This window comes from Gavia stellata, chromosome 2 (genome assembly GCF_030936135.1).
Source record: "Gavia stellata isolate bGavSte3 chromosome 2, bGavSte3.hap2, whole genome shotgun sequence".
NCBI lineage: Eukaryota > Metazoa > Chordata > Aves > Gaviiformes > Gaviidae > Gavia > Gavia stellata.
Window position 1 is genome coordinate 71,755,751 of NC_082595.1, and position 15,425 is coordinate 71,771,175.

Genomic DNA, 15,425 nt, shown 5'->3' on the forward strand with positions numbered 1-15,425 from the left:
TGTACTTACTAATACAGAAAGTTTTGAGTTTCCATTTGCCTTTGGTAGGGGTTTTGTCTGCCAAAAGAATTACTTGAAGATGAAGCTGGAGAGGGAGCAACACAGTTTCATGATTACGAGGACGGTGGTATTGGAGATGGGGAAGGCAAGAAGGATGTGAGCGACAAAATAGAAAGTGAAGATCAGGCAAGTGTTTAGGGTTGTTCTTGTTTAATTCAAGTAAAACTGAAGAAGCCCTTGAAATCCATGTTGTGGATATTTCAGGTAAAAGAAACATGAAGTTACCTTCAGTCTCCTGTTTAGGTTGGCTTTTAGCTTTGCATATAAGCTTATAAATATTGTTGTGGTACTTTAATATATAGGCAAGATCCATTTTAATTTTTGGCTTTACCAATAATTCAGATAGAAGACAGTTTGCAAAAGGGTGAGGAGAAGGAGAAAGAGGATCAAGATTCTAAACCAGACATTGAAGGAGAAGACAATGCAATTGAAATGTCAGAAGACTTTGAAGGAAAAATGCATGATGGAGAACAGGAGAAAAAAGGTTTGGTCCTTCCACTATGGCGAACTTACAAGAAATGCTATAGATCAATGCAGTAACGGTTGATATTTTTATATAATAAAGCATATCTGAAAAGTCAGTGTTCAACAACAGAGTAGTGCCGTTTTGTATGTGAATACTAAGAAGTATTAATATGAATTCTAAGAAGTGTACAAAGAAAATACTCTCTCTTCTTTCACTGTGATGGTTTTGGAATGAAGGGAGATGATTCTTTGTTCCTGTTGTGAGCTGACCTATAGATGCAGTTTAAAATTAGTCACTGACTGTGGAGCTGTTGAAGATCACCAGAATTCTTGAGAATATGGCTGTAGTTAACTTCAAAACGTGACTAATGAAGCTATTGCTAACTTTTAAGTAATGAAAAGAATTTAACTTTGCCTTTTTAAAATGGAAAAAATAGCAACATTTGGTAGATTCATTCAAGTTGCTACTCACTCAAAAGGTAGCAGTTCTTCAATTTAAAGGGTAACAGCTTGAACATCTGAAACTAATGTGGCTTATAAATTACGGTAGTGTTAATCTACTTTCAAATCTCTGACAAAATGCCAAGAATAAGTTCATCTGCACAAGAAGGGAAATTCCCAAACTAATAAACAGATGAAGTGGAACAGACCTACCCCTCCCAGTAATGCCAAGATGTTTTGAAAATGTAGGACAGAGAGGGTAAGGAATAGAGAGTTTAAATCATCCAGGTTTTGCACCTGGCACTTACTAGTCTGAGAGGGAGAATGCTATGTGAGTCCGTATGTCCAAGAGAACATTCTGAACCACATAATTAGGAACCTGCTCTTCTGGGTGTTAGTGCATGTGTGTCTTTTTCTGCATCTCTCAACTGCATCACATAAGGTGCTAAGTGTGACTGCTTGTTTGTTTCTGAAGTTAACAAAAAAGTTAGTTTTATCTCTTCTGTATTGAAACACATTCTGAACTGTACACAGAAAATGATGACAATTCAGATGAAGAGGAGGAGCTGGATAAGCAGATGGGAAATCTTGATAATGCTGAAGCTGATGATAAACTGGATGAGAGGCTCTGGGGGGATGAAGATGAAGATGATGATGAAGATACCAGTAGTAAAACAGAAGAAACTGGACCAGGAATGGATGAGGTAAAGAGAAAAGGGGTGGGAAGAAGAACATCAAAGGAATTAAACTCTGTTAACTTGATGTGACCTAGACTGTCAACTCCCTTGCATAGCTCTTGGTCTTGGAAAGGGATAATTTGGGTATATCACAAGTTATTTAGTGTTGTCTTTTTTTTTTTCCTGTAGGAGATGATGTCTTGTCACTCAGACTTTGAGAAGCAGGTAGCATAACTGAGTTTCTTTTTAATTTGTTGGTTCATAGGAGGATTCAGAACTTGTTGCAAAAGATGACAATTTGGGCACAGGAAACAAGGATAATAAAAAACAGCCTTCTAAGGATGAAGAAAATGAGCAACAAGAAGACGACAGTGGAAACAAAGAGAAAATCCATGAACAAATTGATGAGGTAAAAATGATTTGGACTACATAGAGTATCTTGCTGTTAAACCATATCCTGTTGCTCACATCATGTGTTTCTGAGACTATGAAATGCTCTTTATTTAATAGTGAAGTGCACTGAAAAATGTTAGTTCATTTCAGAACTAAAAATAGACCATACTGTATCCATTATAATAAGTATATTCTTGGATCCATAATCCAGAAAGAATTTTTCTTTGCGCTAACCTGAACTTGTAATGGCTGCCAAAACAGGCTTTACACTGAATTGATGTTTTGATGGACTTAAAAGCTTAGAAGTTCTTGTTCTGTTGTGTTTAGCAACAGAAACATCTTAAGTCAATGGGATTCATCCCAAGAATCTATATACAGTATGCTTGAAGTTTCTACATAGTATGCAAGAGTGCATTTAACATCTGCAAGAGTGCAGATTCTTTCAGCTAGGAAAATTGGATTCTGAACACAAAACATGCTGTTTTGAAGAAGTAACAATTGATGAAAATGCATTTGCTGAAGGTAATCTTTCTGCTATTCATGCAGAAGGATGTGTACCATTGGAAATTAGTTTTTAACTGATCAGAATTTAATACTGTATCTGGTATTTCTGTGTCCTAGAGAATTCAGTAGTATCTTGTTTCTCATCTTTCTCTTTCCTCCTACTTACTGCATAGCTGTTATTTCCCCCCCCCCCAATTCTTTTGCTGACAGCGTGAGTATGATGAGAATGAAGTAGATCCTTATCATGGCCAGCACGAAAAGCAGCCTGAAGTTGAACCTTTGGACCTTCCTGATAATTTGAACCTGGAGAATGATGAGAAGAGTGAGGAGGAAGAAGATGAAGGTACAGCTGAAAAATCTCTCTACAGATTCCCAGATGAAAGCCAAATGAAAATAGGGATGAAGTCAGATAGTGAGCTCTTTTTCTCTATAGAAAGAGGAGAGGTGGTGGTAGGGTTCTGTATAACAAGAAGCTGCAAATTCACTTCTGTGCATCAAAATACCAAGATACCAAATGCAGGCCAGATAAGAACTTAACATTACAGCATTTTCCTTTACCTCCCTTTCACACACACTGTGGAGCAGGCTTTCTCATGTTACCCAGGTGATACATCCTAATTTATTCTAGAACCTCCGTATTTCATTGTCCAGTTGCTTTTGTGGTTTCAGTTTTTTCTATGATACTTAGAAGCATTTGCACTCAAAGTCAACTGACCTCAAGAAAATTAGGTTAAAGGAAGTTAATAGGAATTCATCCTGCTCAAAGAAATTACCTGCTATAGAAATTCATAGATTCTATGTCTAGAATTCTCTGTATTTTCTTTAAGATTTTTTTGATAGGCTGGCCAGTTTTATTCCAAATATCTGTAATATTTACTGTCTCTGTACTTCACTGAAAGTTTTGCATAGCTTTCTGATTTTTTTAATCCAGAAGAAGAGAATGCTTTTGAAGTAGATGAGAAACCTGTTGATTTAAATGAGGCAGAGAAGACAGGAGAACAGAACGAAGAGGATACTGGTGAGACAGAAAGAGATGATCAAGATGCAGAACCAGCTGAAGAAGGTGTTTCTGAAGATAAAGAGGAGAAGGAAGATGAAGGGGACAAAGATGCTGATGATCAGGAAGAAAATGCAGGGAACACTGAGGATCCAGCAGCAGAAGAAGAGGAGTCACAACCACCTGATGAAGAAAAAAATGAATCTGCTGAGGATAAGGGAATCCCTGCTGCTGACCAAGGTCTTCAACCTCAGGTAGAGAGTAATAAATAAAAGCCTGGTTTTCTTCTCTCTCTCTTTTTTTTTTTTTTAATTACCTTATACAAGACCTAAGAAATGGATGTGTTCTATGATACTCTGAAACAAATTTGACATTGGATAGGTGTAATGTTAGTGAAAATCTTCATCAAGATAACAGAGATGTGCTTACGATTAAACTGGTGTATTTCCCTCATCTGTATTCCTGTTACCTCTTTGGCCTTCTGTTTCCCAATGTTTTTTAGAGTGTTAAAATAAACTGATGTTATTTCAGGAGGAAGAGGGTAAAGATGATTCAGAGATGGATGAACAGATCCCTGAGCCTGAGGAAAGAATGGAGCATGAAACACAAGGGCAGACTGGGCAAGAAAACCTGCAGAGTGACAGTGCTGTTGAGCTGGCTGGAGAAGCTTCAGAAAGAGACCAGTCTAAAGAGGTAAATTACATGGAAGTTAAAAATGCTGAACTTGTGAATATGTTTTCAGGTTACAATCAAGGAATTGCTACCTTACTTTTAAGAATTGTGTCTAAGATTCAATTTTTAGAACACCCATTATAAATTCACTGAAAAAAATTTGAAGACCATGTAGATACCTTCATAGCAGTGAAAACTGCGTGGTAAGTTTAGGCTAATTGTTGAGCTGCAGAACTGTCTTGTCTGCTCTCCACAAGAATAATACTTGCAGTTGTGAGCCATTTGTCATTCACAATAGAAGGTAGCATAGCATTGCAGTTTAACTTCTCAGATTTGTCTACAACAGTTGCTAAATCCCTTTTCAGTTACTGTTGCAATTTTTTTGGTGTCTCAGGAATACGGAAGTGGAGCTTCAAGTGCAAATCAATCAGAAGGCCACGAATCCACACGCATGGCCCGGATGGCTTCTCAGAAGCAAAGCAGAAAGAATACCCAGGTTCATCTCTTCTTTTCAATTTTTTTTTTTTTATTTTAATGTCTCAATATTAACCAGCAAAAGGCACAACTCAGTTTCTTCTTGTTAGAACTCTTGTCCTAATCGGTGTTTGGTTGCACCTCACTTGAAGTTCATGGTGTTAATTTGTTCTTTTCTAGAGTTTCAAGAGGAAACCTGGTCAGGCAGACAATGAGCGCTCAATGGGAGATCACAACGAACATATCCACAAGCGACTGAGAACCATAGAATCCAGCAGCGAAGCAAAGCAGAATACAACCAAGCCTAAACAAAACGTGGAGGAGGCTGATGCATTTGAACATATTAAACAAGGCTCCGAATGCTATGATGCACAGACATATGGTATGGTGGTATTTCTGGGTGTAAAGAGTTGTCATTGCAGAATCAAATCCTGAAGCACTCCTATTTACTGTAGTTTTTCCCAGTACATTTTTTAAAGTTATGTTTAACAATCCTTGCTTTGGTTTAAGATGTAGCACCATTTCACTACAATAAATGCTACTCTTTAGCAGTCAGGTTCAAGCTAATGATAACGTTTTTGAAAATACTGAATTGACTCATAAAAATGGATTTTAGTTGAATAAACATATCAAAAATCTATTCTCTCCAAATCTTACTTCAATTATTTTGAAGCCCAAGCTGCTCCCACATATGCAAAATAATTAGGACAACACAACAGGTTCTTTATTCTGTATCAAATAAATTGATGTCTCTTTAAAAATATTCCTCTAATGTAAATTTAGTTAATAAATTGTTTTCTGTTAAAGTAACTAGTCTTATTTTATTCATCACATTTTCAGGGCAATAGCTCATTGACACAACATGGCACAGCACAGTGAAAGATAAAACTGAGATTTCAGACAATAGCTCAGATCTCTTCTGAAGTTCACTAAAACTGATATGCAGTGATCTCAGAATGCAACTTTTTTTGCAACTTCACTACTTCTCCTTCCTCTTCTTATTTTATTATTGTTGTCTTTATACAGATGTAGCTAGCAAGGAGCAAGAGAAACCTATTGTGCCTCTTGAAGAAAAGGAAGAGGGAGATTCTGAAGATGCAGCTATGGAAACAGAAATGCAGAACAATGAGGATCTCAGAGCAGTAGACACAGAGGAGCTGAAGCCAGAAAAAAAGTCTACTGCCACTAAAAAACCTGGTACATTAACTTAAAAAACATCTTAACATAGGCTGATGTGCATCTTGAAATGTATATGTAGGTATTGATATTTGCATGTAATGGATGTGTATAGGTTTTATAAGATTAAAACATCTGTTCTTAATTGACTTTTCTGCAGCAGTATTCTTATTCCTGCCTAGTAACCAACATTAGCCTTTGCTAAACTGGTTGAGTGGTAGAGGGGTTTGCTGCTTTCTTTGAAGTTAATGGTCTTTAATCTTTATCCACTTCTTCGAAGAAGTAAAAAGCAAACATTGTCACGCTGTTAGACACAATGCCAATTCGCTTAATTAATTGGCGTATAATAATGCATTCCAGTGTCGCCACCATCAGCACCATGTAACTCAACTTCTTCTGTATGTAACTTCTGACAAAACATCAAGAAGTTGAGGAGCTGGTCAGAAAAACATCCGGTGAGGTCGCACCGGAGTGTCACTGTTTCACTGCTTTCTTCCTTAAGTAGGAATGAAACAAAACAAAACTGAGCTGCCTAACAGAAAATGGCTATCAGATGCGAATGATTGGTAGATGAGAAGAAGATAGGTCTGACTTGTCAGCCACACAGCCTACACAAACAAAATAAGCTAAATATAAATACATATCTCTTGCCAATTGCAACATAAGTATTTAATTTTGATGAATTGAAGTAAATGACACTGTAGCTTGGAATTTTGAATGGTTTTCTTATCAAACAACACAAAAGCTGGCTGGAGAGGGGAGGCAAGAGTTTTACCAGCCTGAATTCACCTTCTTGCCTTCCACTCCCTTCATGTTTAATCTCTTCACTTAAATCTCTTGCTAGACTCATTAGCTTTATGGTACAGGCATGCATGGAATCAGTCTATTTGTTTCTCCACATGATTCTCTTAACAGTTTGTTCTGAAAAACTAGCATCTCTGAAACATGTCCTACAATGTCATACTTTTTTTTTCTTAGAATAATTCTTCAAAAATTAGTTGTAAAACAGTGTAGTATAGTAGAAACAATAATAAAATAAAATCTTTAGTCCATTCCTTTATTTGTAAATTGATTTCTGACTTACAGGAAACTGTTCCTCTACAAAACTAAAGAGTGAAAGATGAGATGAGAAAAGATTGCCATTATTTTTTATGATGATTTTCTGAATGTTCTCGAATTGCTTTATACCTCCTGTCACTGTCAAAGAGGCTGTGAAGCTCAAAAAATGTACTTCACCAGTGGAATTTTCAGGTGTTAAAGATCTGTTCGCTAATATTTTATTCATTTGGCAAGAAGGTTATAAGACAGAAAAATAGTTCGCGTAAGGAAATGCAAAATTTGTGCACTTGTCTTAAAGAAAAAAAAAAAAATGTCTGTGTTGCACTACAAAGCATGTGAGACACTTTGTAAAAGAGTCGAGATACAGTATTGGTTCTTGCATTATGTGTAATCCACAAAGTTAGTAATAAGTTTTGTGATTGTAGGACCAGGTGAAGTGGAGCCAGAGATCCAGACTTTTGACTCGGAAGATGTCAGTGACTCTACAACAGAAAAGCTGCCAACGGTGACTGAAGAGAAGCCAGAGAGAAGCAAGGACTCAACCATACATACAGCCCATCAGTTTTTGATGGACACTCCCCAGGTGGGATACCCAATGTGTTATCTTACAACTACAGTAGTAGAAACAGTCAGTTTTATTTGACCTGTGTTAATGAAACTCTGAATGCAGAAGTTTAGAATTACTTTCATTCAGACAACTCAGTAGCTTACTTTTCATTCTACGATTAAAGAGCAGCAACATACAACCAACTTTGTATATGCAGCTAAGTGATGACTTTAAAATCACAAGTCCTCCCCATCCTTATGTGGGAAGTTCTCATCCTCACTCTTTTTAAATAAAAAAAAAAACTTCTGTTTTTCTAACTGTCGGGAACTGTTTTGCTCAAATGAATCTGCAGATCAAATGCTTGGTTAGAGAGGGAAGCGATGGGCAAAGGTGTGTGGCCTGAAGATAAAAAAAGGGTTTAGAGTGATGAGAGAGCTAGGCATCAATGACTTTAAAACACCATTGTTGGCGAAGAATTCACCTCAGTTGATTCATCGTAATACATTACTTCCTCAAAAAAGCTGATTGCAAGTATTATAGAACTTTCATGAGCCTTTTATGAATGTCTCAATTCAAAAAATACTATTGTAGCCTAGAAAATCCTAGAGCTTCATGTAAGACTCAGAGTTTCCCAGTGTGAACTGTTAGCTGTGAAAAAGCACATTTTATCGTAAAGAGCTATGGCATGGAAGCAGTTGATGGTGGATAACCAGTTGATAAAGTAAGACTATTTTCAGTGTCTGTTTTTTAGAAGTACTGACCTTTCACGCTTATAATATTGTGTCCTGAGTACCTACTTGGAGGGTGATACTTTACTGTTTCTGTGCACAACACGGAAAGGATTGTGTGCCAGCTATACCTGGTATTTTCATCTTAATGCCAAATGTTGCAGCTCTTTGGAAGAAGGCTGCTGAATGCAAGAGTGTTCTGTTGTCAGAATAGTTAGGTGCCTTTTTTGTTGTTGGTTTTGGGTTTTTTTCAATTGACATGCAAAACCTGAAACAGGAGGGGGAGCTCTTGCAGCACCAGTTAAAGAGGAAGGCAGAAACTATGCTGGGGGAAGAGTGCAAGTTCTCACCTTTCAGCAAAAGGAAGAGGGAAGAAGCTCCCTCTGCGTACATTCTTCCTCCCTTCCTTAAACCTGCAGTAGGTGACCAGAGGGACTGCTGCTGCTTCTTGAGGAATGAGAATTTATTGGTACTGTTGAGTTTGAATTCATAGGTTTATTTTCCGTAATCCATAAACCTGCAGGTTATGCAGATCGTATACTACTGTTGGGCTAAACTATAGTTTTACAAGTCAGGAATAGAAGTTGTCACTGAAAACACAATAAAAGTAAAAGAAGTGTAATAAAGCTTGGGTGTTCTTTAACAGAATGGTTTATCAAATAGTATTTGCTGGCAGGTAAAGAGGAAGATGTCATTCAATTCCTTAAGTGGTTTGAATGAAGCTTTTGAAAAAAACTATAATAAAGTTAAGCTTATTATATTTTGAAAGATACTAGCTAGGTAGTAGTTAATAGTTTGATCTCCATTACACCGTCATTAAATCTGGTGTTTGTCAAGATCATTTCATTGAATTATCTTGAAGTTCTATATTTGCTTATTTTCAGTGTCTGTATCACAGACGTTCCTAGCTTTATTTCTATGCTATTGTGTCACAGATGCAGGTATTTGTGGGGAGGTATTTATACTTCCTGTATGTGGAAGCTATTAAAAAAAATGGAGATTTAGAATCTTCATTTAAGTTTTCTCAGGTATTTTTGTCTCTAAAAGAATAAGAACAATGCATTTTCACTTTTTTATAGTTTGCTATAGTTCGGGGATCACCAGATGTGTGGACTTATTTTTCTGTCTCATAAATCTCATAACTACACTTCTAGCACATCGTTAGAGATCCTGAAGAGCTAAGAAAGGAACTTGAAAGGCAATTGGAAGCTTGGCAGACACAGCAGTCTGGAACTCCAGATGAGGTTCGTGAGCTCGTTTTAGTATAAAACTGTCATAAGAATCCTTCATTGCATTATTTCATCCTGGTTTACTGCTGAAGCGCTGAGGAAGCCAAGCAGGCTGGAATCTAAATACTCAAAATAGCATGATGTAGATGCTATTTTCGTTGTTATGTTTAACTTATTCTGAAAAAAATACATTATTTTTAAAGCAGGATGATGTTTCAGATCTTGTTTTGAGTGTGCTGTGTGCTGTTTGCAGAAAGTTACTCTGCTGATAATGACTTCTAAAACTTGCATGGTTAGAAACATTTTTCTCCGTCCTGCCAAGCTCCTTCCGTTTTGAGTTGTCACCTGCCGTTAAGTGCTGGACACCACTTTCACAAAATTATGATGGACAGAAGCAGTCTCCTTCAGTTGCAGCAGTGGAGTTTGGGCAGTGGAGTTTGGGCTAACCAACAGCAGAACCAGCTATGATACTTGCTCTGACTGTCCTAGTCATGAATCGTGAACCATATTTGGAAGTAATTCGTGAATGAAATTGCCAGTGTAGAGGCTTAACAATTTTGCTGAATTTTAATTAATGTAAGTAATACTATTTTTAATGGCCAATAGAGAACCTAGTAGATTTTACGGCTTGCCTTGCTGTAATATCAACTCTCAGATGCTGGCTGTTACAAGGTTTTCCTATATCAACAGCAATGCCGAAGTTGCTTTATCTACTCCTAGAGGAACGGTCATTGCACACTGCAGCTTTGTAGCAGCAAAGAGCATGCTAAGTTGAATGCAAATTGTCATCTTTATGGAGCCCTCCTCACAGGACACCCTCACAGTTCCAGCTGATAGTTACCTACTACCTCCACTTTGGTACACTGAGGTTTGTTTTCTTCTTTCAGGCAGTGCTTCCCAACTTTTTATTTTTTCATAATTCACTTTTATTTCTTTCTGTGATGTATTATGTTTTAGGAGAAGGAAGCAGCACAGCTGTGGCAGAGGTATTTAGTACTGACAGCTCCTCTATCACAGCAGCTTTGTGAACAGCTACGACTCATATTGGAGCCCACTCAGGCAGCCAAATTGAAGTAAGTTGTGTCTTTCTGAGGCCGGTTTCTTTAGTTTCTTCTAGTTTCTTTAAACTCCTGGTTTTGGAGGGCTTTAACCTGTGTACAACTGCAGCTCTATGTTGTTCTTGCTTTATAGCAATTCGTGTTTGCAAATGCATTAATTTTACTTCTGCATGGGAATACTAGGTTATTTTATGAAATGCAAATGTGATGTAGTAGTAGGTACCCATCCTGAGGATATTGCCTCCTGTTTTTTCTTCTGTGCAACAGGTGATAAAACCAACTCAAACCCATGAAGTGCTGTTGAGTCAAAGATTATGTTAAATGTCAAAATGTTCTATGTTGTTTCTAACATTAAGTGATTGTTTTTTTCTTTTTAAGAGATCTAGGCTTATTTCAAATGGGAGGAGTCTAAATTCAAGGTCTTCCTTCCATTTTCGGCACCTAGACATAAGAACTTGTTTTAAAAACACCGAATATCCACTTTGCATTAAAAATATGAGGGCTTTTTGATCTATACCTAAATATGAATATTATAGCTACTAATTTTGTTTTTATTATATTTCACAAAATTTTGTTACTTTGCTGCATATGCTGTGTAGGCCAGGATTTCCAGAATAAGATATTTGCTGATAATCCCTGTCACTATGTCTTTTTTCTTAACTTTCAGAGGAGACTACAGAACAGGGAAGAGATTGAACATGCGCAAAGTGATTCCATATATTGCCAGTCAGTTCAGGAAAGATAAGATCTGGTTGCGAAGGACCAAGCCCAGTAAACGACAGTACCAGATTTGCTTGGCTATTGATGATTCCTCTAGTATGATAGATAATCACTCTAAACAGGTAAAATAAAAACCTTGGAAGAAGTATGAAGAAACTACCCCTTGTTGATGAGTATGTCAGAACTGGTGGCCATTGGAAAGTCTGACTCTGGTGATTCTAGAGCAGTTATTTCTTCTGGTCCATGCGCTTGAACTCTTGTCACTTCATGTATAAGAGATTTGTTACTAAAAGATCAGTGAGAGTTAGCTGAAAGGAGAAGATGTTAAATTTGTTAGATGTGTACATATCCACTGGAAAATTATTTTTTGTAGCCTATAAAAGGCCAAAATTTGCTTAGCTATGCAGTTCATTGGAGGATTAAATACTAGTTCATCATAGCTCACTTGTAGGGTTTTTATTTATTAAAAATGTGTGTTTCCTTCTAAATGGTTATTTTAGTGTTTATTTTGTTAGCCTGCCTAAAGTGGTAGCTCTAAATCAATCAGCTGAAGCCCTCAAGTAGAACTAGTGTATCTTTATTGCAATGACTATCTTGCATAACTTGAACAGGAAAAAAAATAGGAAGTCTCTTCATTTATTTTACTAGATGATGAAAAATAATTTCCATAACATTCTTCCTGTTTAATACTGAACTGTGAGTAAAACTTGGAACATCCTGGTTTTGATGTAACTTTTTTCTTTAATAGCTTGCATATGAATCCCTGGCAGTTATTGGAAATGCACTGACTCTTCTAGAAGTGGGACAAATTGCTGTGTGTAGGTGAGTTTATTTGAGATCTTGACTTTTCTTCAAGACTTCAGAGCAGAATGTAAGTACCAGTTTCTCACTGTAATTTTTTCTTCTTTTTTAAAGCTTTGGAGAGACTGTTCAGCTGCTGCACCCATTCCACGAACAGTTCAGTGACCAGTCAGGGACGCGGATATTGCGTCTTTGCAAATTTCAGCAGAAGAAAACAAAAATAGCCCAGGTACACAAGAATGCCTCTAGGGCAACAGGTTTGCAAATCTTTTCCAGACAAGACATCAGTTTCATGATCGTTTGTATTTGAAAGTGTGATAGCTGGTTAGATAACAAAGAGATAGAATGGTCACAATTTTGTAATAGTGTTTTCTCACTTTTAGTTCTGATGTATGCCACTTTTAAGCATTCCCCTTTCTCTGTTTGTATTCAGTCTTAAATGGTATTTTGGGTACAAGCTATTGGGTATCCCAATGCCAAATCACATCAAAGTTCATGGGAGTTTAGGAGGTTTTCATGCCATGGATTCCACTGCAGCAGCAGGAAGAAGAGCTTTGTATGTTTGTCAGGCTCTAAGTTTGTCAGATTTGACTGATTCCTGAAGAAAACTTTCTGTAGTAATACTTCCTGGACAGCTGCAAAGTTTTCTTCTCTTAGGAAGGCTTTTGCAGACTCTTAACTTTCCAGACTTGAATAAGGTCTTCCATTAATATTAAATGGAAAAGGAGGAGACCCGAATAAATAGCTCGTAGGTAATCTTATAAATGCCAAAATTGTGAGGACTTGACAGTTGATGCCCTTTAATTTTAATGGGGAATATGTAACTAGATACTTCTCTCGCAAGTTGAAGCCAAAGTAGTTCAACCTAGAAACAGGATGTATCTTTTTAATGATGCCGTTAATCACTTGAACAATTTACTGAGGTTTTGATGGCTTTGTTAGCATTGGAAAAATTTTAAATCCAGATTGGAGGCTTTTCTGAAGATTCTCTAGTTCCAAAATACTTACTAAATTTGAGACAGGAGTTGATACAGGAAAATGCCAAGGACTGTACCTATGTAGGTGGTAAGACTAAACTATCTTGGCATTTAAAATACAGAAATATGTTCTTTAAAAATGTTATCATTGTTAAGTTTATTATTTTATGATGCGGTAACTTAACCTTCTTATTTGTTTCCTCTGCAGTTTCTAGAATCATCAGCAAATATGTTTGCTGCAGCACAGCAGTTGTCTCAAAATATTAATCCGGGTGAGCTTTTTTGTTACTATGCTTGTTGCCGTGGCAGCAGGATGCTTATTACGGTCCTGAATATCCTGCCAGAAAGACTCCTAGCACTGAGAGGTCACTTGCATTAGGGCTTTGGGTTTTGCTTTGTCAAAAGGAATGTTTGGTTGCAATTTAGCTCAAAACCCAAAAGGCACCTACTTCATATTTGTCAATAATTCACTGAAATTTTGTTTAAGGCTTTTTAAAAAGGCACACCTTCCCCGCCTCCCTTTACATCATGTTTCCAGATCGTGTTCTAAGGACTAGACACTGCCCGCTTTAGGGCCCTGTCCAGCTTCCTAGTGACCTTGACTCCCTAGGCACTTCTGCTTTTGCTTGAGAGCTTGATTTCTATAGGTATCCAGAAGCACACTGTTCTGAGGAGGACAAGTGTTTGCCTCCTACCTGCCTTTCACTGCAGTTTGTTCATGTTTGTTCATGAGCTGCTTGAATTTCCCAGAAAAGCTGGAAGGCTTGTCGCCTCGTGGCTGACCCATAGTTAGTCTAAAAGGCTGCTTTGTGCTAGTTAAAAGGTTGTCATGGTGGCACCCATATTTTAAAAAAGCCCTTGTTGTTAAAGTACTCCAAGAAATGGATGAGCTGGGATTTACAATCCACGGCTGCTTTGCCACAGGGTGGCCAGGCTGTCTGAATATTCTGAGGGGGAGCACCATCCAGTCCTGTTGAACTAGGCTGGGAGGCAGCAGCAATCAGCTCCCCAGAATCAGGGAGCTAGGAAGAGAAAAGGCAGTAGAATACATCACCTCTTTTTGTATAAAGACCAAGCCTTGTCACATTTGGGGCCTGTCTGCAGAAAAGGAGGAAGCATTCGGCATCCCTCCCTCCCTGTTATGCTGCAGAGGGTGCAAGACAGAGGTGCTTGCATTCCCAACTGTAATTACTGTTACTTCCCTTGTAATTAAAAGACGATACATAACTTAGTTAGAATGTCCCTTCAGAGGGCTATATCTCTGACTCTGGGGGCAATGTGGGTCAAGTAACGTGTCTTCAGAAAATGATTGGTGCTGAGGAACCCAGCATCTGTGCTGTGTATATTTCAGGAGGTTTACTTCAGAATAGCTCGTCTGGTCCCAAGGGCTGAATGCCCTGTAGTGGTTGGACTGCCTTGACTGTGCCTCTGGAGCCTGTCTTCTGGTTTAGTTTTTTGCAAAAATAATCCAAGATTGCTCTCTGATGAAAGCCAAGCCTGTGGAAGTGGGGACAACAGGGAAACATGTTTCAAAAGCACAGCCGTAGTCCAAAGTGGCATGCTAATACAGATGCATCCATAGGTAACCTGCTTCTGGAGGAATAGATTTGGACTCTATTTCATTGGGGCAGCTGCTGCTGTACTGAGGTAGTGATCTAGTGGCTGGACTGCTATAATTCAGCCAGTATTTAACTCCTAGGCCCTTACAAGGCGTGAAAGACCACGACTCAGTTCATTAGGTATTTTCCTTGCCTTTCATTCTTGATTAAGGTACTGATGGACTGTTTTGGTCTTTTCTTTCCCCAGTTATTCTCAATGGTATCACACAGTGGGAAAAACTGTCTGTCTTGACCCACTCGTAACTGCAGCTTAATGTTAAGTCACAGAATTCTATTTGATAAAGACTTAATTTTCTTAGGATTACTCTGAGTGTTTTTCCATTATATGCACAGGACTAACAACAAAATAGTCTGTTTGCCTTTAAATGGGTTACTCTAACTTACTGGAATTTAAAATGTTCTTTGCGCTCAGAAACAGCACAGCTGCTTTTGATTGTATCTGATGGAAGAGGCCTTTTCTTGGAAGGCAAGGAACGAGTGACAGCAGCAGTTCAAGCAGCTCAGAATGCCAATATCTTTGTTATTTTCGTAGTGTTGGACAACCCTAACTCCCGGGTAAGTAAGTGAACAAGGGAGAAGTATTCAAGTGCAGTGAATGAGAAACACAAATCTTCTTCTTGTCTTTTGTAGTGCTTTACAGCTGTCTTATCTTTTGCAGAGGTCAAAGATATTTAGCCCAATTTCAGTTTTTCACAACGTCTGTCAGATCTTCTATGATTTCTCCCTACTGGGATGGATATCCTCTTTTGTATTTTTTTTAAAAAAAAATTCAGCTTCCATTCCACAAAAAGTCTGAGTAAGAGTTCCGGTCTTCAGCTGTAATGGTTG

The 15,425-nt window shown here is 37.8% G+C and overlaps 1 protein-coding gene across 1 annotated transcript in view; it reads left to right on the forward strand.

Moving 5' to 3' along the window:
- MDN1 (midasin AAA ATPase 1) overlaps nt 1-15,425 on the forward strand; it is a 104,824-nt gene that overhangs the window by 87,374 nt on the left and 2,025 nt on the right. The window contains 18 exon segments of the mRNA XM_059827939.1: nt 49-186; nt 403-544; nt 1,501-1,670; nt 1,909-2,052; nt 2,751-2,883; nt 3,472-3,791; nt 4,069-4,230; nt 4,604-4,705; nt 4,864-5,065; nt 5,710-5,880; nt 7,344-7,501; nt 9,348-9,437; nt 10,380-10,495; nt 11,148-11,322; nt 11,949-12,022; nt 12,116-12,230; nt 13,187-13,250; nt 15,010-15,152. Coding sequence (XP_059683922.1) covers nt 49-186; nt 403-544; nt 1,501-1,670; nt 1,909-2,052; nt 2,751-2,883; nt 3,472-3,791; nt 4,069-4,230; nt 4,604-4,705; nt 4,864-5,065; nt 5,710-5,880; nt 7,344-7,501; nt 9,348-9,437; nt 10,380-10,495; nt 11,148-11,322; nt 11,949-12,022; nt 12,116-12,230; nt 13,187-13,250; nt 15,010-15,152 — 2,619 coding nt within the window.